The following is a 21043-nucleotide window of genomic DNA, read 5'->3' on the forward strand; positions in this document are numbered from 1 at the left end:
TGACTATTACATTTCAAGCCAAGCGGGTGAAGACAAATAATACTTTTATTCGGTCATTAATCAATAGGTGTAATATCGCCCTGAGTCGAAGCTCTTACTTTGGACAGAAAGGATGAAAATTTTCATCCATCTTCTTTCTCCAACAATCTCCAATGTGATAATAATTTTCATTTCCCTATGATAGTATTCAGATACATGCTCAGTTTATTAAAAACAATTAATGCTAAATTATGATTGTACTCAATCCGTTATATCATCATGAAATAAATGTCTAATATAATCTCAAAGCATCACATGAGGAAGACGAATCTATTTCAAAAAAAATTATATCTAATATATACCTTGACAAATCTTAGCTCAGATTTCCACTTAAACTTGGCAGTCAACACTCGAGCAATTCGACACTCAGAATCGATCGTTGATAGTCGATATTCGAACTTGACAGTTGACACTCAGTTAGCACTCAGATCGCTTGATAATTGACCTACTTGGACTGTTCAATACTCGACCTACTCGATTGGACCACTCAATACTTAATCCACTCAAACTGCTTGACACTCAATCTACTTAGTCCGATCACTCAACAGTCAACCCACTCAGACTGCTCGATATTCAACTTACTCAAGCCACTTGATAGTTGATCCATTCGATAACTCCAACACTTAGACTAGTCTACACTCAACAAGGTCGATACTCAATAGCTCAGTCCACTTGGTACTCGATTGATTCGGACATTTGATAGCTCAGCCCATTCGGCACTCGGTTAGCTCGTATGATGAACACTGCGCTGGCTGTGTAGTTGCTCTCTTAAGACTGCAAAGGATTAGAGTTCAGAATTTTGAAGAATATAACTCACTCTTGATGCTTTTCCAGTCGAAATTGATCTTACATTTGCTTTGCTTACTTGTTGCTGCTTTGGGTGTCACGAGCATCTAAGAAGCGAAATAGTGGGGTTTCAGGAGCAAGAAATTCTTTAAATAAAACTTTACTGAAAACACCATTATATTGTTTAAAGATAAAACACCATTATACTGAAAACACCATTATATTGTCCCCGGGGCAATAGTGCAACGGTAGGACATCCGGATTGTGATCAGGGACCGCAAATTTGTCGGATCCCCAGCTACGACGTATTTACAAAAATTTTCTTTCAAATGGGGAACACAATCAAAGGATGATGAGCATCTAGATTGGCCGCCGTATGCGCTTCCCGATTTACCCTGGTAGTCGGTGGGAAACTTCCGTGGGACCGAGCCGGCCACCCCTAGAGATGTGACTGACTGGGATTATCATTTTTTTTTAAAGTATCTGTAGACATGTGTTGCTTGATGTTTCGGATTTGAATCCTCTTAGCAACATGTATTTGTTGACTGAGGTATTGTGCGATTCAAGTCTTAGCAACATGTATTTGTTGGCTGAGGTGCTGTTTCGACAGTAGGCTCTTATCAACATAGTGGTACCGTGCCTCCAAAAAATCCCTTAGGGGGTTTTCTGATATGGGGCCGTTTCGGCGGTGGGGCCGATCACTATAAAAAATTTACCCACTACAATTTTTGTTGAAGTATCTTATCCCAAGTGGTAAGCATGGAGACATATGTTGCTTGAGGTTTCGAGTTCGAATCCTCATAGCAACATGTATTTGTTGATTGAGGTACTGTGCGATTCAAGTCTTAGCAACATGTATTTGTTGGCTGAGGTGCTGTTGAGGCAGTATGCTCTTATCAACCTAGTGGTATCGTGCCTCCAAAAAATCCCTTAGGGGGTTTTCTGATATGGGGCCGTTTCGGCGGTGGGGTCGATCACTATAAAAAATTTACCCACTATAATTTTTTTGTTGAAGTGTCTTATCTCGAATCCTCATAGCAACATGTATTTGTTGACTGAGGTGCTGCGCGATTCAAGTCTTAGCAACATGTATTTGTTGGCTGAGGTGCTGTTGAGGCAGTATACTTTTATCAACCTAGTGGTACCGTGCCTCCAAAATCTAGAGGGTTTTCTGATATAGGACCGTTTCGGCGGCGGGCCGGTCACTATAAAAAGTTTACCCACTATAATTTTTAGGACTGCTAAGGTAAAACACATGCATCAAGCATAACAAAAGGAATTCTTTGCGGGACCTGTATTATCTAAATAAAAGTTTTGATGAGTCATTAATTAGAATCCAAGATAAACCATGATTTATGAAGAATATCAAAGCAAATCTATAAAAAGGGGAGTCTGAAACATACATACTATCTTTATGATTAGATCCATTTCGTGAAATTGCTGGATCATTTTGGCATGTCCTTGAAAAAAAATTGTCAGGACACCTAACCTTGTGGCAGCCACATGCATTAGTCAGAGAGTTGAGGATATTTCTGGATGATTTGTAGATCAACAGCGTATGATTGTTCCTCTTTCATGTGATATTATATATATTAAATCGGAAATAATCCAAGTGCATCATTTATTTTGATCTTTTAGTACATTATATTTGATGAGGTAGAATGTATCTCAGTGTGCGTGGGACAGAGGAAGAAATCCATATTTTTAAAAATAATTCAGGATTAATTTTGAAGATAAAAAATAAATTTATATTTACAGATAAAAAATAAATTTCTACTCACGCATGCCGGACTCTACATCATCACATCCGTTCATCGAGAAACTCCATCATCTCCGCCGTTCTTCTCGGTCAAGCCGAGCAAATGAACTGACGGCGTGCATGTGATAGTGACAGGAACGGACGGCAGGCGTCACAATTGCAAACGACGAGTTTTGCCAGAACGAGGAGGGAACGCTGTACAGGATCTCTCCGCACCATAATTCGTCGGATCTTGCCCTTTCTTTCGACCTCGTTCTCATTCCCTTCCTTCGCTCGGGCGTAATAAAAATGGGGGGAGAGGATGGTGGGAAAGCTTGAGGTCTTTTTGGATCCTTTCGCCAAGATCCTCTGCGTCTCTCTCTGTCTCTTGCTTCACTACCCCTTTTACTGTCCCTGATCTGGTGGAATCATGCTTCCCGTGGAGCTCTGACCGGTTTTCTCTTGGGGATTCGACTTCGATCTGCAAGGTTCTGTTTCCCTCTACTTGCTTGATTTGTTTACTTCCAACTTTGGTCGATTGGAAAGTTGGGAATGTTGCCAGGTAGAGAGATAGCTTCCTCATTCTTGTGTTAGAGTGAAGCTTTTTTCTGCTGACCGACTCGTTCGTTTTGGAGTCGGTCGTTTGTCTTTATTCCAAAAAAATTTGGTGCGTAATCGCGTTAAGATTTCTCTGGGAGACGAATGTTGGTTGTTCTGATTTATGTTCTTATTATTTACGCTAGCTCCTTGAGTAAGTTGGATGGTCGAAGTTTTATCTTTCACTTTGCTCTCTGGATCATGGAAACGAACAAATCATAGCCTTTACGTTTTGCTACGTATTCTTTGCCACTGTGTATTGACTACTCTAGAGGATTCGTGTTCACCACACTAAAGAGAATTTGTTTTTCTATTCATCACTGTTGGCTTCTGAGTCGGATGTCTAAAAAACTGTCTTGAACTGTCATGAGAAGCAGATCCAAAACAGAATACTTGTTTTGTTCAATTTAGTAAACAGAATGTAATTTTCTGTATTTTTGTCAAATTTGGTTGGTATCTAATATGTTATTTATTAGACTTGTATTTTACTGAAACGAAACAAAAGTTAACTGATAGCATAAGTATGAGCTAGAAATCCTAAATGGAGACTAAGTCCATGTTTCCTTCAGTGGATACTTGATGGATGGCTGAGCAGTGGATAAGTTAACAGATGGATGATCATTTTGCTGTTTCCTTGAATAGATGAAGAGGGAAGACAATTAATTCAAATGGATGAATTTGAGCATCCATCCTTCATAACATCCACCCAAAATCTAAACAAAACAAATCAAAATTTCTATTTCTATCCTTGTGCTTAATTTGATTTTGCTGTTGCTCTCCCTTTCCCATTATTTTTCTTTCAGTGGAGATAGAAGCAATCTTGACATTGGATTATGTTGGCTATGGATTGCTCTCATGGATCATCATTTTTGTGTTTCCTTGAATTGGTGAAGGGGGAAGAGGATTATTCAAAGGGTTGCTTAATTTGAGCATCCATCCTTCATAACATCATGGATCACTCAAAATCTGATCAAAACTAATCAAAATCAAAATTTCTACTTCTATCCTTGTGCTTAATTTGGTTTCCTGTTGCTCCCTTTCCCATCATTCTTCTTCCAATAGCGATAGTGGCAGTACTGACATTGGATCATGTTCACTATATGGTGTACACGAGCACTATGATCCTAATTGTAGCGATAACCTTGTGGTTGCATTGGGTGAGCATGTTGCTCCTTGATTCCTACATCCACCATCAAGGTTGGCTTGCTTTGGTTTTCATGCTGTGAACCACAATTAGGTATCTAGAGGAGAAGGATCGATAAATTAAAGAATTGACAAGTGGTCCTTGGCTCGAGGAGGTGATGTTGTTGGTGTTGTGACTGCACAAGTGGTTGTGGTATGAGATGGTCACTCATCAGTCAATCCATCACCAGGTGGTCCAGCTGTGATAGAGTAACAAGGGTGTTATGTTCGATGATGAGTGCCTGGAATTCCTTGTGAAACATATGAAGGTGTGTAGTAGCTTATCAAGCCAAATCATCAACCGGAGGCTTTCAGCATTGGAGTCTATGGTTGCAAATAGATTGCTGAAGATGTCTGAAAGAGAAATGATGAAACAGAAGAGCAAAGAAATCTTTGATATAATTCTCATTTGAATATTCAAATTATCTAACCTCCCATGTATATATCCTCTCAAGGAAACAACTCACATACATGTATATTTATATTTTACCTGTCTTCCTTATAATCTAGATTATTTCCTCTGAATATGGTAGACCCTTTTGCAGGCTAGTCAAGATACCCAAGTTTCTTTAGAAACTCCCATTACTTATTTTTGTGCCACAATGTTGGATGCAACTGATAGCTGCTAAGTTCATCTCAGAGAATGATATTGTTGTATCTAGTTAAACAGCTTTTATGCCCTCTCCTTTTTTCACATTTACATCTCTGTTCTCTATGATTAGTTTTCTTTTTCTTTCTCATGCTAAATTCACCTACCAGATCACAGACATTAGTTTTCAGTGCTTTATAGGATCATGCACAAATCCTAATTCCTAAACATAGTGTTTCTTAGCATTTTTGCCTACTGAAGTTTAATTCAGTAGGCAGAATGATACAACTTAATATTCTTTAACAAATTAGCAAATATCTACAACATGGTTCTCCATTTCTTTTGTTATTTGTTTGTGTTGATCTTTCCTTATAGTCTACTAACTGAGGATAATTTAATTGATTTTAGGCGGTCTTAACTTCTAATGTCTTTACATTCTCACATTAGGCTGGCAAATCCAGTATAGTCCAAGTTGACTCACTGACTTTACAATGACCTGACTTCTTTTGTCATTTTTTATTCTTGTCTACAGCCTCAATGAGCTCAACAATTTCGACAAGGAACATTAATCCACCAATGAGGATTGCCTCATCAGAACCACCACAGTCATGGCTATCTTCAACTCCTAGTCAAATGGACCCAACTGACTGTGATGATAGTAATCAAAGTGAGCTGCTATCAGTGACTTGGAATCAAGACTATGGATGTTTTTCAGTTGGAACAAGCAATGGTTTCAGGATTTATAACTGCAACACTTTCAAAGAAACCTTTAGGAGAGATTTGAAAAGTGGGGGCTTTGCCATTGTTGAAATGTTTTTTCGTTCCAATATCCTAGCTCTTGTAGGCAGTGGTACCAATACTCAATATCCACCTAACAAAGTAGTGATCTGGGATGATCATCAGAGTCGTTGCATTGGTGAATTTACATATAGATCTGATGTCCGAGGAGTGAAACTAAGACGAGATCGTTTTGTCATAGTTCTTGAGCATAAGATTTATGTATATGATTTCACAGACTTGAAGCTACTTCATCAAATAGAGACTCTATCTAATCCTAAAGGACTTTGTTGTCTCTCACATCATTCCAGCACCTCTGTGTTGGCATACCCTGGTTTGCGTCAGGGAGATGTCCGAGTTGAACATTTTGGTTTGAAGATGACAAAATCTTTTAGTGCTCATGATTCTCAGATATCTTGTATGACTCTTACCTTGGATGGGCTACTTCTAGCCACTGCAAGCACAAAAGGCACATTGATCAGAATATTCAACACCATGGATGGTACACAACTGCAAGAGGTAGAACTTCAAGCTTTGCCTTATGCTACTGATCTGATACGAAGTAGAACAGGTTCCTTATTTTGGTTGCAGTGCTCAAATTTTATTGGAAACATTTGGGCTGTGAGATATTTAGAAAAAGTCCAACTCTTTTCCTTGCTCCCAATGCTTTTGCTATTCTCTTAGGAAAGTATATCCATTAGTATCTTGCTCAACCTTTTTTGCATAATCAACCTTGTATCTTTCATATGGTTTTGAATGTATAATCCACATTCTTACAAGCTCACAAATTAGTCAATGATTGCTAGTTGTTTAAGGGTTTTTTTTTGTGAAAAAAAGCATAAGGGTTCTTTTACATGTTCAAGACTTTACTAGAGCTAAGTTATTTTATAGAGTGAGTTAAGTAATTGATTTATCTAAATGTTGGATTTTTAGTGTGTTTAAAGTTGCAATAGTCTAGTGTGAGACTGTGAGTTAGATTAGCTGGTTGTTTAGCTTACTTTATGTCTTATTTTTCCTTTTTTTTCTTCTAATTTTGGGAAAATGCTTGCTAAAATTTCACAGTTGACTAGATTAAAGTTGCTTCCCTCCGGTTTCTTTAAGGATATTAAACTTCTAACTATGCTTTAAAGCCTGCCATCTGCATAGAGTATGAGAGTATAAATGCGTCACTTCTTAGTGTTATGAAGTTATATGTTTTTATTTTATTTATTTATTCATTTGCATTTTCTTTCATTCTGTAACAATCTGCCATCTTAGACTAATACTGTCTGTGATGAATATTTGCTTATTGACTGGTAACCATATTAAATTGTGTTTTGACTCATTTTATGTACTTATATATTTCTTGTCAATAAAAGTATAGGTACGCAGAGGACTAGATAGTGCTGAAATATATAGCATTGCCCTTTCTCCAAATGTACAATGGCTGGTTGTTTCAAGTGACAAAGGAACTATTCATGTGTTTAGTCTTCGAGTTAGAGTGGCTGGAGAAGATGCTTCAACCCAGCTTGCATCTGCTCAAGCTCCAGGAATTGTTCATCAGAACTCTTCTAGTAGTCTCAATGCCCTTGTATCTACAAACACTGGAACAAATACCAACTCGTCACTTTATTTCATGAGAAGTATGCCATTCATGCCTAGGCCACTGTTTTTTCTTTTCTGTGTTGTTTATGATGGGAACAATACCTATTAGAATAATTCCACTGATTAATGGATTCGGTTTGATTTGTTTTCTTAGACGCAAAAAAACCTGTTAGAATATCTATTATAGTCCAGGAATGTGTCAAGAATTGTTGATTTGTGGTGGTTCTGACTTGTGTGTTACAGCTCAATAGCTATTTAAAAATATAAATCATATTTATTGATCTGATTTTCGTTTACTTCTTTCAACATCTATTAAGGGTATACTAACAAATCCTTGAATTAAACTATTATTCAATCCTAATGGCGCAAAGTGTCTTTTTGACTTTGGGTTTAAAATTCAGGCCTAGAGTTCTCATTGGATAGGACTCAGATATTGACTGGCTAACCTTTTTAGATAAAAAAGATTGACCGAAAGAGTTTGTTTAGATAAGTCCATACTTGTGGAAGAGTAATAGACAGCACTAGAACAAAGAGAAGGACAATGTGAATATTTAATTTGAAACTTCAGATCATTATTGTATGGAAGACCACATTACCAATTTGCCAGAAGGTGTGAACCTGCTGAGTGCTAGCGACCGTAAGTGAAACTGTATGTCAAAGCATTCGCAGGGCTGAAGTTCAGATACTCATACCATAAAAACCATATCAATGATTTTGGTGATTGATTGTGTGCCTTTAACACCCATTCAATTTTAAAAAATAATACCATTGTTCTACATTGAGTTTTTGGTTCATAAAGGAATTTTACCAAACGGTTCTACTATATGCAATAAACAGCATAGTTATTAGACTTGTATGATTCATGATTCGAATTGAACTATTCAATTTGATTAGCATTGAAAAAGTTCAAACCATATGGGTGAATTACTAGTGAAGGCAAATATTGAGAAAGAAGCTGAAGAGGAAAAGGAAGACTATGATAGATCAAGATAATGATATCTTGATGTAAATAATAATATCCCACGTGAACAGGATATGGAGTGACATGTGTCTTTTTGATTTTTTGTAAATGTAATTCAGTCATATAGAAGATAGATAAAACTTTAGTATATTTTTTAGAGTTAATATGACTATTTTATTATTTGTGACATTGTTTATTAATGTAGATGCTAAAAATTGTTAAATATGATATTCTTACAAATTATAGTAAGATATTTTTTCTTCTTATTTATCATTTGAACATTAATCTTACAATTCATGATTTGTAAAATCACCAAAATGATTGACTATTTGACTATGCTCTTCTATATGATTCGAGCCTTACTTTTAATTACCTTGTTTTTTAATATGAAAAACTGATTTTTAGATACTTGAATTTTTGTTAATCTGTCGAGGATGCCTGTCTTCATGCCTTCTCTAATTGGGTGGTTTGATCAGGTGTCTTGCCTAAGTATTTCAGTTCCGAATGGTCTTTTGCTCAGTTTCACTTGCCAGAGGTCACCCGTTATATTGCTGCTTTTGGATCACAAAACTCAGTTATGATTGTTGGCATGGATGGCAGGTACTAATCATGCTACCTTGTACTAAAAGCAAAATTGGTAGATTTCTTCCATTTGCATGTCAGGTTTATCTTCTCTAAGATATTTTTATCACAATCCATCATGAAAGCTTCATTCCACTATGTTTTCTACACCACTTAATGAAATATTACCAATTGTATGTTATCCTTTGGTTAAATAAACTCCAGATGAATGATATCTCAGCATACTTATCTGATATTGTGCTGAAAGCTATTGCCTGACATTCTTGGGTAATTAAATGTTTGCTTAAAAATAAGAATACTAGCTAGAAGAAATAAGTGGAAAGAACACAAAGGAGATAGGTGAACGAAAGGTCAATAACCTTTCTTAGGTATAGTTGACTTGATTTAACCTACAATTTTTTTATCATGCTGATTTCTCCACAGCAACATGAATTTTCTTTATTCCTGACATGGCTCTGCCAAGTTCAATTTAAGTAATCTTGTTCTGTGAACTACTTATGCTGTTTTGATATCAAATTTAAGTTTAAACTTTGCCAGTACATACAATCTAAAACTACGATCCAAAACTCCGTTTGATCGTCGTTTGATGGTATCCATCGTATTGAAATTTCTTAAGCGTCAATTTGTTCCAGCTATTTGGGATAGGTACATGTATCTTATCCTTGCATGGCACAGTTGAATTTATGGACCATTCTGTTATAGATTTCATGTAGCGTCTCTCAGAATAAGTAGTTTGTAAGAACAAAATTTCTTCATTACAAATTGTCCTTTGTCTTTTTGAATGGAAGATCTTGGTGCTTGTCTTTGAGTCTGTTTCTTGAGTGTTTAACTTATAGTCTATTATGTCTGTTAACTTTTAGGTGTAAGAAAAGCGAGAAGTTTATCTAGAACTGAGAAAATGGTATTGTAATTTGTAACTGATGTAGGCAATTTCGTACACTTGTTGGTGCTTGACAATTCAACACCACTAAAGGTAAGGTTAGGTGAAGAATAATATATATTAAAAGTAAGGCGTCAGCTAAGGAAACACATTGCTTTTATGAACACACTGCATGGCTAATTAGGGAGGGTGCCACCTTCTTATTTGCAACTATGGAAATAAGTCACCTAAATAAGATACAGTTCTAACCTGGGAGACAAGAAGGTCTTCAGATATTGTGGAGAAGCTAGAACAAGAGTTAGATGGAAGTAGGAGAGAAAGAAAGGAAAGGAGGGAAGGAAACTGAGAGAAGGAAGCGTTGAATGAAAAAGTAAATGCTTACCTTATATAAAGAAGGAAAAGAAACGAGAGAAATTAAAAACATCTTGTTATTCCTCATTTTTGTGTTCTTCCTTGAATAGATTTTCACTCATAAGTGTAGAAATATGATGAAGTTTTGTTGTCATCTCTAGCCATGTCACTTGGCATTGAGAGACACATTAAGTTAATGGTTGGATACAATATTTGCATCTATCTCCGCTCCCGCAACTACACTTGACTCGTCTATGATAACCCTCAACCAATCTGCTTGCGTCCCTCCCTTAAACTATAACCATTACAGCAACACCTTGCTTAAAGAGTGGGCAGACTAGGAATTTGACTAGTTCTTCTATTGGTTTGTACCATTTCTTGTCTCACAAAAATATAATTAATGTGGTTTAACAATCTATCTATCAATCGTTTTGTTACCTTTTAAAGTTGCAACATCCATGTGATGTCTTGTTAAAAGTTTCATTAAATGTTTGCTTGCTTGCTGTAGGAATCATAATGATTAAGTTTTTTTTTAAAAAATAAAAATTTAGAAGCTGAAAATTTTAAATTATTTTTATTGGGTTGTATTATATTGGTTTTAAATTTTATCTTTGTTAATTATACTGGTATTGGATTGAATTTTATTATGAACTCTACATATGCCCTCAAATTTCACCATTTTATATCAAAAAAGTCAGTCAAATGATTTATTTTCTTTGTGCTAAGATCTCTCCTTATTCTATTTTTTCTTCCTCCAGCTTCCGTAGGTGCAGCTTCGACCTAGTGAATGGCGGTCAGATGTTACAGAAAGAATACGTACGATTTTTGGAAACTGATACCCGCCGGCGGAAGTTGGCAGCAAACTGATCTTTTTTCTACAATATCCCACTTCAATACCATCTAGTAGCAGCCTGTGTTGTCCAAAATATGCTGTATCTTCCAAGTTTCTAAATCCAATAAAAAGCATCTGCATAATGATATGTGCAGGCATCGATATAATTTCAATTTCTAGTATACCCATATAACCTGTAAAAAAGAAAGCCCACTTCTCATCTTTGTACTATATGGCCATGTTAAAAATTTGATCTGCATATGGTAGTTGAGGTTTGATTAGCATTCGATACCATGCTTCATTCAACTCCGAAACAGAATGTCAAGGTATGATCTAAATGTTCCATGACAATTCTTTTGTTGGATGCCTTAGATCACACTATTTTATTCCTGTATAGCATGCTTGTTACATCCCCCACACGACTTAAACCTGCAGAGAAGAAATTTTACTCTCTGGGGCATAAATTGTAATAATGTAATATAACATATAACAGGTTAAAAAACTAATATTCAGAGGTTATCATTATTAATTTTCATAGTTTTACACTTGGCTCTTCTCATAATTTGCTCTTATTACATCTCGACTTGTTTTTCAACATTAGCTGTGGCTGCCATTGTAAATCATAATACAAACCCTTAGCATTCTTCAAGTACATGTGATTCATCCTTGAACTGCAATTTGCAGTCAGTAAAAATACAAATGCTGCAAGTAGTGGGTTTTGTTTTTCACTCTGAGTACGTGTATCTATCACTGCGAGTGGCATCACTTCTGGTGTTAACTTCCCTACTAAGAAGCATCTCATCGTAAGCTTGGATGGGAGCACCATTTGCATGTTCAACAGAGGTGGCTGATAAATATGCTGAATTTGGTTTCTCTTTCAGTTCATCATCCTTCAGTATGTTCTCGATCTCCTTTATTATATCGTTCATCGTTGGACGATCCTCTGATGAGTCTTCGACACATTGCAAAGCCAATTCCACAAACCTCCAGAAGCCAATGAGACTTCCATCTTCAACAAGAGCTGGATCAATTATGTCTTTCAGGCCATAGAGTTTTGTCTCACTCTTGTCCAGTCGTGTCCTCACCTCGCGAACAATGTATTTGCCTTTCTCTATCGGCATCCTAGAAGTGATCAGCTCCATCATTACGACTCCAAAGCTATAAACATCACTTTTGGCTGTCAATTGTTGGGTCATGAAGTACTCAGGATCAAGGTAACCCTGTGGAGATCAACCCAGCTCTTTGAATAATGCATCATTGTTAGGAATGTTAATTTGGTTAGAACACAAGATGTTACCAGTGTTCCCTTGACGGTAGTAGAGACGTGGCCTCGATCGCTGTCCAACAACAACATTGAGAGACCAAAATCAGCAACTTTGGCAGTTGAGTTATCATCCAACAGAATGTTGCTCGATTTGACATCCCTGTGGATTATCGAAGGTTTAGCGAGATCATGGAGATAAGCCAATCCCCTAGCTGAGTCCAAAGCTATATTAAGTCTTCTTTTCCAATCCAATTTCAGATCATTCCTTCCTGCAATTGATAGAAGTTACTGCTGTGAGGGTGGAAGAAAACAGCCATGGCAGATTAAAATTCCATCAGAGGCAGTGTTTGGAGATTCTACCAGACAAGTTATCAGATAAAGTTCCATTGGAGATGTACTCATACACCAGCATCCTTTCGCCCTTTTCGAAGCAGAATCCTACGAGTTCCACAAGGTTCTTGTGGTGCACCCTGGACAACATCTCGATCTCAGTCTTGAATTCAAGTCCACCTTGTTTGGAACCCTTCTGAGATCTCTTGATCGCAACTATCTGCCCATCTGAAAGCTTTCCTTTGTAGACCTGAAAAATGATATATGAAGCACCTGAATGATATCTGGTGAGGGTTACCGATCTTAAAGGCAATGGAATAGCAAATTTCTTACCTTTCCATATCCACCTGATCCAATTTCATTGTCTGTTGAGAAATTATTTGTGAAGCTTTTAATTTCATCTAGAGAAAAACATCTTGCTAGTTTAAGTTGTGGCGCATCTCCTGCGTCGTCACCAGCTGAGCCCCATGATGCTACAAGAATAACAACAATTGTTAAATAGCCTTGTACAAAGAAACAAATTGCTTCAGCTAACAAAATAGATTCTGTTCTCCTAAAGAATAAAGATGTGCTGAACCACGATTATGGACTAGGAATTAGGAACGACTTCATGTTGATTAGCATCTCAATTTTGTAATCTGCAACTTTACAAACCTACAGACCTAAATGTAAATAGCATTAATGCTAGTGAGATTTTTCCTTGAGGGCAATGTTTTTGTGGAGGTATCTTACCAAAAGGGTTGTTCAGATTGATGGCCTTTTTAGCTCTCTTTTTCTGCCAATATGCATAGGTTCCGAGCCCCGCGATGATCAATGCTGCAACAACAGATCCAGCTACTAGTGCAATGACTAAAGATTGATTTGCTGCAATCCATTCAACAATGTCAGTAGAACAGGTATCAGTAATACGAGATGTTAAATTGCTAGCTTAATTGTGCTAAAATATGTACCCTTTTTCCGGAACACATACGGCAAAGGATTGAAATGGCATGGCCCATACATTTCAGGAAGCAAGAGCTTTTGGCTATTCAAATCAAACCATTGCAGTATCTGGCTCCTAGTGAAGTCTCTGCTATTGTTAGAGCACATTTTTAGCTGTACTTGAAGATATGCATTACCATCAAAGAAATAACTTCCAAGAGAGTAGGTAACTGGAGTGCCATTAAGATTATATGCCACTACATTCCACATTGGTTGAAGATTATTGCTAATGTCACTAAAGGAAGGTGCTCTGCAAATAATTGAGCCTCCATAAGGATTTGAGCAATCAACGCTCGAGAAATAAGTCGTTGAGTCTTGTTGAAGATTACAATATGATGTCCCTCGTAGCAGAACATTACTACAAACTGGATTCCCCACGAGTCTAAAGACATGAAGTTGGAAGAGAAGGATCAGACAAGAACACAGTTATTGTTCGCAATGTAGTAATAGCAAGTCGAGAAGTGCTCACATTATAGAATGGTTGTAGTTGGAAGAGAGAGTAATTGATGTCAACTTATTGTTCTCAAAGTCTACCACTTTCAGCTCCCTACTAATGTTGTCACCCATGTTGAGATCACCAGTGAATTCATTATCATCAAGCTTCCTATAAATTGATCACCGAAAAAGTTTATTTTTAAAGATACAGCAGTTTCTTGGAAGTTTTGCTGTCTTGGATGAAAATCCTTACACTTGTTGAAGTCCGGGAAAGCTAAAGATTGTTTGCGGCACATCTCCTTGAAGGTTCGCTGATTCTATATTTCTGACAAAACCAATGGTGAATTCTTGGATTAAGATGCTAACTCAAGACAACATGAGATTAGAATTAACCAGTATTTAGAACTTTTTGAACTTACAGAGTTGTGAGATTTTGCAGATCTGAGAACCACAATGGAGCTACAGATTGACTGAATGAGTTGTTACTTAAATCCCTGAACAAGAACTGTTAATGATTTCCTGATTCTCAATAACATGCTGCTCAACAATGGATTAGCATTCTTACAGATAGTTGAGGGCAGCCATTCCAGTTAGATCTGGCAACATTCCAGATAGCTTGTTGTTTGCTAGGTTTCTGAAAGCAATCGAAACATTGATTTTGTGAATCTAAGTGTGTTAAATACTTGATGGTTCTGGAATAAGTTGTATGTAACTGCAAAGATTACTCACAGGACATTGAGGGATGTGAGGTTACTAATCCTAGAAGGAATGGTTCCATTTAAGAAATTGCTATCGAGACGACTGAAAATAAAGTTAAAATAATATCAATAAGAAGTAAATTGAATAGGATAATGCTAATAAATGAGACACATTAGTAAGTAGGCAAGTAGTAACTTAAAAAACTCACAGGACTTCAAGTGATTGGACAAAACCTATGGAGTCTGGAATTGGCCCAGAAAAGTTGTTATGGTCCAGAAGTCTGAATGCAAGCGATCAATAAGAGATGGAAGAATTATAGAGCTTGGTAAAGGAAGCAAGTAATGTATAAGTTATTGCTTACATATGTATAGCTTTCATGTCCAAGCTGAAAAAGTTCTTTGGAATTGGTCCTGATAACTGGTTCTTGTTCAAATGGCTGTTAAGGAAATAATAGACAAATAACAAATTCATACTCAAGAATTCCTAGTTTGCAATCTCTATCAATACCATCATCAAAACTAGTCTCACAAAAAATCAATTGTAGTTCTTGCATACCTACGGTCGGTGATAAGACTTTTTTATGTTGCTTTTGTTAATTGTATTGGAAGTTAGAGCTCGATGTAAATGGCATATCTAGTCTGCAACTAGACCAATATCAAACTTTCTTATTCTTGAGTTACTATTTGTTATAGCATGTTTATGTTATAGAAATAAACTTCTTTCTCTGACTAATTTAGTAAGAAATTTGGATAGATTGAAAAATCACTACTACTGAGATTGAAGTTTCACACAATTCTTCTGCCTTTTCATTAGTTTACTATGCACTTGCCATTTTGTACTAATGAACAATGTTTTATCATAAGCTTTGATACAGTTTTATTATTTTGCACATTATGTTACTATATTTATTGTGCTTGAGTGACAATCATCTTAGCCCTGTCTAGAAACTCCATGCCATAGTTCAATAGCCGACACGAGGGCGTGCCGAGCTGGGGAAATTGTGAAAAGCCAAGATGAGCTCACTTGGAGCTAGATAACTTTAGTCCCTATGATCTGTTTTAGCATACAGAAACTTATTTATGAATTCAAAGATAGGCTTACAAATGAGAGGCATTTAGAAGCTGATCTAATCCCCAAGCATGACTTGTTGAAACTGGGAGATGTCCAAACAATTGATTGTCAGCAAGGTCGAGCCAGTTGAGATTGAAGAGTCTACCAATAGAAGCAGGTATTTCACCACTGAATTTGTTGGAGTTTAGTGATCTGGAACATAAGTTTAAGAGTCTCCAATTCATGTATATTTGATGAATATAAGTTCCAAAAATGATACAACAAAGATCTAAGTACTCACAACACAGTGATATTAAGTAGGTTGCCTATTTCATCAGGGATCTGATCACTGAACTGGCAACCAATCAATCTCCTAAGAAAAAATGAAAAAATGGATTCCATCATCACATGTATGAGCATAGATCTTCTTATAAGAGTTTCATACTGACTTACAAAGTTTTAAGCTTCTTCAAGTTCCCAATGCTCGGAGGAAGTGGACCGCCAAGATTTAGGTTAAATGAAAGATCTCTACAAGTTCAACACAATGTCATACATGAAACATTAGGATTTGGTTTCTTAAGAATTTAAATAATTTGACATACAACTCTTCCAACTCTGTGAGCTTTTGTATGTCACTGCTCAAAGTTCCTTCAATACCCATGCTGAATAGCCTCCTGAAGACAGGTTGTGGTCAATGATAAGGTATGTATAGATTTTAAAGTAGTTCAAATTTGTGCACAACACTTATGCATGGAAGGAAGCCTTCATAGACCTAAAGTGAAGGGTCTTCTCTTCCTTTTGCTCCTAAGTTTATTGTTGAAGAAGATACTCACAGGCCCGTCACCCTCGAAGCCGAGCAGAGCACACCTTCCCAGGCATCACCACAAGGATCATTGGATTTGCTCCAGCTTGGAGGTGTGTTCCTCCATTGGCTAGCCAGAGATTTGAGAGCAGAAACTGATGAGCATGTCAATAATTTAGTTAATTCTTGTGCCAAACAGGATTATATTCTCTCCTCCAGAAATGTTCTTCTTACAAATAGATGTAAGAAAAAGATCATGTTTCAATCGGAAAACACAAGGAAAAGAAGAAAGGAATTACCATCCTGTGAATCTGTTGAGCAGAAGCTAAGTCTAAGACAGACAAAGCACATCAACAGCAGACAAAACCCCTTCATCTGTGAAGAAAGTTACCAGCTTTAGCTTGCGATCAGTTGAACCACCATCATTTTCTATCACGCAAAAGCTAACTCTTATACCTTAATCTGGAGCCAACGGAGCTTCAATGCTGTTGTTTGCCTTCTTTGGGAAGTCCGAGAGACAAGGAAGGTGGACGAGCACAGCTTGGTGCAGGGAATAAAACCATGCACAATGTTGCTATCGCTGAGGTCGTCCGAAGGATTAAACTATAACATTTTGAACAAGGACTTGTAGATGAAAGCCAGGTGTAGGCAAACTATGCAATACTGGTGGCAAAAACAAACATGAACAATTAATTGCCGTCCTGCACATTGTTATTAAAGAAAGTATCGATCAAGTTCGACAAGAAGAAAAATCTGCCAACATTCTTCAGGTTCGCAAGTTCACACCACGAAAACGACAATATGCTGATGTTGAATATACTGCATTAATAACTACACAAGATTATATATTGTTTCAGTTTGAGGGTTATTTATTCCTCGAATATTAAAAGAAAGAAACCTGTAAAGCTTAGGAGACTCATTCAAGGTTGCCGGATAGGACGACTGATAGGACTATGAAGATTAAACTATGTGATTATGTTGATTTGAAAGGAAGATTTGATTAGTAGACCTGCACAAATGCATGGTACAAGTGTCCTAAACGTAGATTAAATAGGCAGGTTGGGAGAAAAATGTTAGTGTGTGTTTTCAACTCCAAAAACACTGATTTGATCTCAGAGCTTTTGTGGATATATTGATGTTGTTAAAGTGGTTGACTAGTAAAGGAAGATATGGCACGCTTTTGATTGTTTCCTTTCAAAAATTTTGGTTGTGTTTGGTTAGATTGTTTCAACTTGTTTTCTAGAGATGATAAATTACCTCTCGACCAGGTGAGTTTGAGTTAGCCAAGTTGCCCGATTAGTCTTATCTAGCCGAGCAACTCGATTGATTTACTTGATCAATCTGATTAGGTGAGGCTAGGAAGTCGATTCAACCATCCGGTCAACTTGAATTAATCTATATTAACCAATCAATTCGAATGAACCGATTAGACCAAGCATATAAGTCATGTTGCTCGAGTTGAGCACCTAACCTACTTCACTAGATTCGACAAGTTAATATGTTGGTCGTAGTTATGTGACAGAGCAAAGGGAAGTGACCATCCACAAACTCCATTGAAATCAAATTAATAAATAAATCATCAATCTGCTAGTAAGGGATCAGTTTCACCCCTTCATGTTACAATATCTCTGTTCCAAAATTTGAAGAACAAACACAAAAGAATCCTATTCTGGTCTCTTCTTGGAGAAACGTTCATAACCTTCTGCAACTGCCACGCTTAGAGTTGTTCTTTTCATCCTATTCTGGTCTCTTCCTGGTACTATGTACAGAGGAATAAATCTAATTCCAGAACAGCTGCATGTTTGATTGGCTCTGCTCCAGATACTCGACACCCGGATTGAAGTAATCCTGGTTTGAGATACTGACAACTGATGCAGGTTCAAATCCAATTGCGTCCATGGTGCTCTGGAAGTCATCCAGATTCAAGCCCATGAACCAATCCTCCTCTTCTTTCACAGCATCCACCTGCTGAAAGCCGCCGGCGCCGGAATTATGCTCGACGTAGTCGGAATCTTTAGTACTCCGCGCAGTACTGTCTGACCTTGCATCACCATTCGTGTCGAAGGAATCGGTGGGCTTCCTGTTCTGTTGCATCATCTTCTCCCAGTTGTTCTTTTTGTTGTACAAGCGACACAACACGCAATCATCCAACTGCAGCGATGGATTTTCTTTGGTTAGTTGTCATAATTTTATGATTTAGTGAGGTAGTCGTGCATAGACTTACTCTCAGATTGCCCTTCTTGTTGTTGGCGGATCGATCGACATCGGCAGAGGTGTACTCATGCATGATCCAATCCGTCTTGACGCCTCTCGGAGCCTTGCCGTGGTAGAACACCAAAGCTTTCTTTATCCCGATAGGCCGACGGCTTCCCGGCACCGATATCGGCTTGTCGGCGCCGGTGGCTTTCCAGTACCCTCTTCCTGCGGCCCTGTTGGGCCTTAGACCGTTCTGGTACTTGCGGTCTCTCGGGGTGAAGAAGTACCATTCTTTGGTTCCAAACAACGCCATTTCTGGTCACAGAAAGGTGCAATTTTTAGAGCACTCGCAAGGTGTTCGACGGAATGATTGATGGATAACTATGTATAATACCTGGAAGGTCCCAAGGGTCGAGCTTGTAGATGTCGACCTCGGCGATGATGGGGACGTGGAGGCGCTGGCCTGTGGCCTTGCGGACGAGGTAATCGACGACGAGCTCCTCGTCGGTGGGGTGGAAGCGGAAGCCAGGCGGCAGGTTGAGCTCGGCCTCGGCGTCTCTCCTGGTGGCCACCAATGTCGTCGTGTTCATCTTTCTCTCGGGAAATATATCGAATAGCTAGTTGGCTTGCAGTTGAGGCAAAGGAACAGTCAGGAGGGGTATATATAAGCACGTTGGCGTTGGTCTGTAGGCGGCGACGAGAGGGCAAGGAACGAGGAGGCGGCGGCAGCGAGAAGGGCCGTGGAAGGTTCGCGGGGGGGCGTCTTGACCGAAATCAAAAGATCAAAAGTCGAGGAGGAGATGTGATGATGGTGAAGTCACGGAGTACGTGTGCGTTTATAAAGGGGTCTGAACCTGAACAGAGGAATCGACGCAGGTGCCTGTTCGTGTCTGACGGCACAAGTCAAAGATTTGAAAGTCGTCGCCTTGCGTAGTTAGTTTCCGATTAGTCAACGGGGTGAATTAGGATGATCGTTGGGATCTCAGCGAGGATGACGTGGACATGGTTCGGAACAGGATATTTCTAAAATATAGTCTTACGATGAGAAGTACTTAAATTGCCAAGGATATCCATAATTCATCCTCATTCTAACACCTTCTCTACCTTATTAAAAGGCATAAGATCCATTGTCATATATTTATTATAACAACATATCTTTTTCATCCACATTTTTTTTTAACATCAATATTTATTATTTATGAGTTACACTTAACTATCTTAAAATTATTAGTAAATAAAATTTTTATATTTTATATTAAAATTATTATTATTATTTTAAAATTATAATTTTTTAATAAAAAATAAAACTAACCATTAATAACCATTAAAACTAACCGTTTAATAAATATAATTAAAAAATAAAAAATAAAAAAATTACATGTTTTTTAATGGGTTAAAACCAGCTAGGAGGTGGCCTACTCCACTATCACTTAAACATATTCAAAACTTTGAACATGTTCAAGTGGAGAGGTGTTATAACACCCTTGTACATTGATGTTTAACATCAAGCGATGTTATAACATCTCCATTAATGCATCGTTGGGATGCTCTAAGAGTGCATTCAACAGTAACCTATGAAAGCAAGAGAATGATTTTCTTTTTTAAAAAATAATGGACATATTTAACTATTTATAAATATACGACTAAGAGATACTTGAGAGATTGTGGCTATGATCTTAGGTCATGAATGGTATCTTCAATTATTGTTATTCTAAATAATTTTTTTTATAATTTCTAATATGTCACATCAAATGTATAAAAATTTATTATTTTCTACACAATCTTAAAAATTTCAAATTACAAATTTCAAATTTCATTATTAATTAATTATTGACCCCACCTACAATGTTGCTTTTGAAAGAAAAAATAAATTTGAAATTTGACTACTGTTCTTAAACTAAAACCTCAAATTTCACCTCCACAATGTTAGAGAACTTTTTTGATTTTACAAATCTCTCCAAAAATTTTACATTGGAGATGCCTTTACTAGTTTGGAGTCAAGAGCTCAAGGAGTTGAGTTTGAAATGGTGAGCTCGAGGTAAAAGCTCGAAAAAATCAGTTTAGTCGTTGTATTAATTTGGCTTGAGGGGGTTATTTGTCAAACTTTAATGAATGTATTAATTTGGCTTGAGGGGTTAACCGAACAATGTCCAGGATCTCACTCGAGGCCTAAAAGAGATTTAAAGATGCTGACATATCTATCTACCTCGAGAATTTAATCCTTTAATGTGATATTTTGAACAAGTGTGCTACACTAGGACGGAATCATAAATTTCATATCGAGCCTGAGAAAATGTATGTGTTTACGATGAGAGAAAATGACCTTATCATTGCCTCCAGCCCCATTCACCTCTTATTCACTCTTTAATTTTGTATTCCTATACCTTT

The 21043-nt window shown here is 37.3% G+C and overlaps 4 protein-coding genes across 4 annotated transcripts in view; 1 reads left to right on the top strand and 3 right to left on the bottom strand.

The window, feature by feature from the left end:
- LOC141843908 (leucine-rich repeat receptor protein kinase HPCA1-like) overlaps positions 1–2253 on the bottom strand; it is a 3568-nt gene extending 1315 nt beyond the window's left edge. Inside the window, exon 1 of the mRNA XM_074731929.1 lies at positions 2233–2253. Within this exon, the coding sequence (XP_074588030.1) occupies positions 2233–2253 (21 nt within the window). The remainder of the gene's footprint in view (positions 1–2232) is intronic.
- A 522-nt stretch (positions 2254–2775) lies between these two features.
- On the top strand, positions 2776–11065 carry LOC141844100 (autophagy-related protein 18d-like). The gene is made up of 5 exons (XM_074732098.1): positions 2776–3051; positions 5464–6227; positions 7072–7330; positions 8730–8853; positions 10825–11065. Exons 2-5 carry the CDS (start codon positions 5469–5471, stop codon positions 10931–10933), a joined length of 1251 nt encoding a protein of 416 aa, XP_074588199.1. The 5' UTR covers positions 2776–3051; positions 5464–5468; the 3' UTR covers positions 10934–11065.
- A 558-nt stretch (positions 11066–11623) lies between these two features.
- Positions 11624–21043, bottom strand: part of LOC141843833 (leucine-rich repeat receptor protein kinase HPCA1-like) — an 11620-nt gene continuing 2200 nt past the window's right edge. Inside the window, exons 9-19 of the mRNA XM_074731855.1 lie at positions 14638–14709; positions 14474–14542; positions 14328–14402; positions 14162–14233; positions 13943–14077; positions 13443–13855; positions 13225–13356; positions 12826–12965; positions 12523–12742; positions 12196–12431; positions 11624–12118 (exon numbers count right to left, since the gene is read on the bottom strand). Of these exons, the coding sequence (XP_074587956.1) occupies positions 11624–12118; positions 12196–12431; positions 12523–12742; positions 12826–12965; positions 13225–13356; positions 13443–13855; positions 13943–14077; positions 14162–14233; positions 14328–14402; positions 14474–14542; positions 14638–14709 (2059 nt within the window). The remainder of the gene's footprint in view (positions 12119–12195; positions 12432–12522; positions 12743–12825; positions 12966–13224; positions 13357–13442; positions 13856–13942; positions 14078–14161; positions 14234–14327; positions 14403–14473; positions 14543–14637; positions 14710–21043) is intronic.
- On the bottom strand, positions 18013–19293 carry LOC141843834 (NAC domain-containing protein 68-like). The gene is made up of 3 exons (XM_074731856.1): positions 19050–19293; positions 18684–18970; positions 18013–18610 (listed from the first exon to the last, which is right to left on the bottom strand). Exons 1-3 carry the CDS (start codon positions 19243–19245, stop codon positions 18239–18241), a joined length of 855 nt encoding a protein of 284 aa, XP_074587957.1. The 5' UTR covers positions 19246–19293; the 3' UTR covers positions 18013–18238.

This window comes from Curcuma longa, chromosome 13 (genome assembly GCF_044706935.1).
Source record: "Curcuma longa cultivar G26 ecotype Majalengka, Jawa Barat chromosome 13, ITB_CL_G26_1.1, whole genome shotgun sequence".
Classification (NCBI taxonomy): Eukaryota; Viridiplantae; Streptophyta; class Magnoliopsida; order Zingiberales; family Zingiberaceae; genus Curcuma; species Curcuma longa.

Excerpts from the sequence above, each read along its gene's own strand:
- LOC141844100 (XM_074732098.1), top strand. The coding sequence starts at position 5,469 with ATGAGCTCAACAATTTCGACAAGGAACATTAATCCACCAATGAGGATT. Across the intron at positions 6,228-7,071 it reads ATGGTACACAACTGCAAGAG|GTACGCAGAGGACTAGATAG; the intron begins GTAGAACTTCAA and ends ATAAAAGTATAG. Across the intron at positions 7,331-8,729 it reads GTCACTTTATTTCATGAGAA|GTGTCTTGCCTAAGTATTTC; the intron begins GTATGCCATTCA and ends TGGTTTGATCAG.
- LOC141843834 (XM_074731856.1), bottom strand. The coding sequence starts at position 19,245 with ATGAACACGACGACATTGGTGGCCACCAGGAGAGACGCCGAGGCCGAG. Across the intron at positions 18,971-19,049 it reads CGACCCTTGGGACCTTCCAG|AAATGGCGTTGTTTGGAACC; the intron begins GTATTATACATA and ends TTCTGTGACCAG. Across the intron at positions 18,611-18,683 it reads ACAAGAAGGGCAATCTGAGA|TTGGATGATTGCGTGTTGTG; the intron begins GTAAGTCTATGC and ends CCATCGCTGCAG.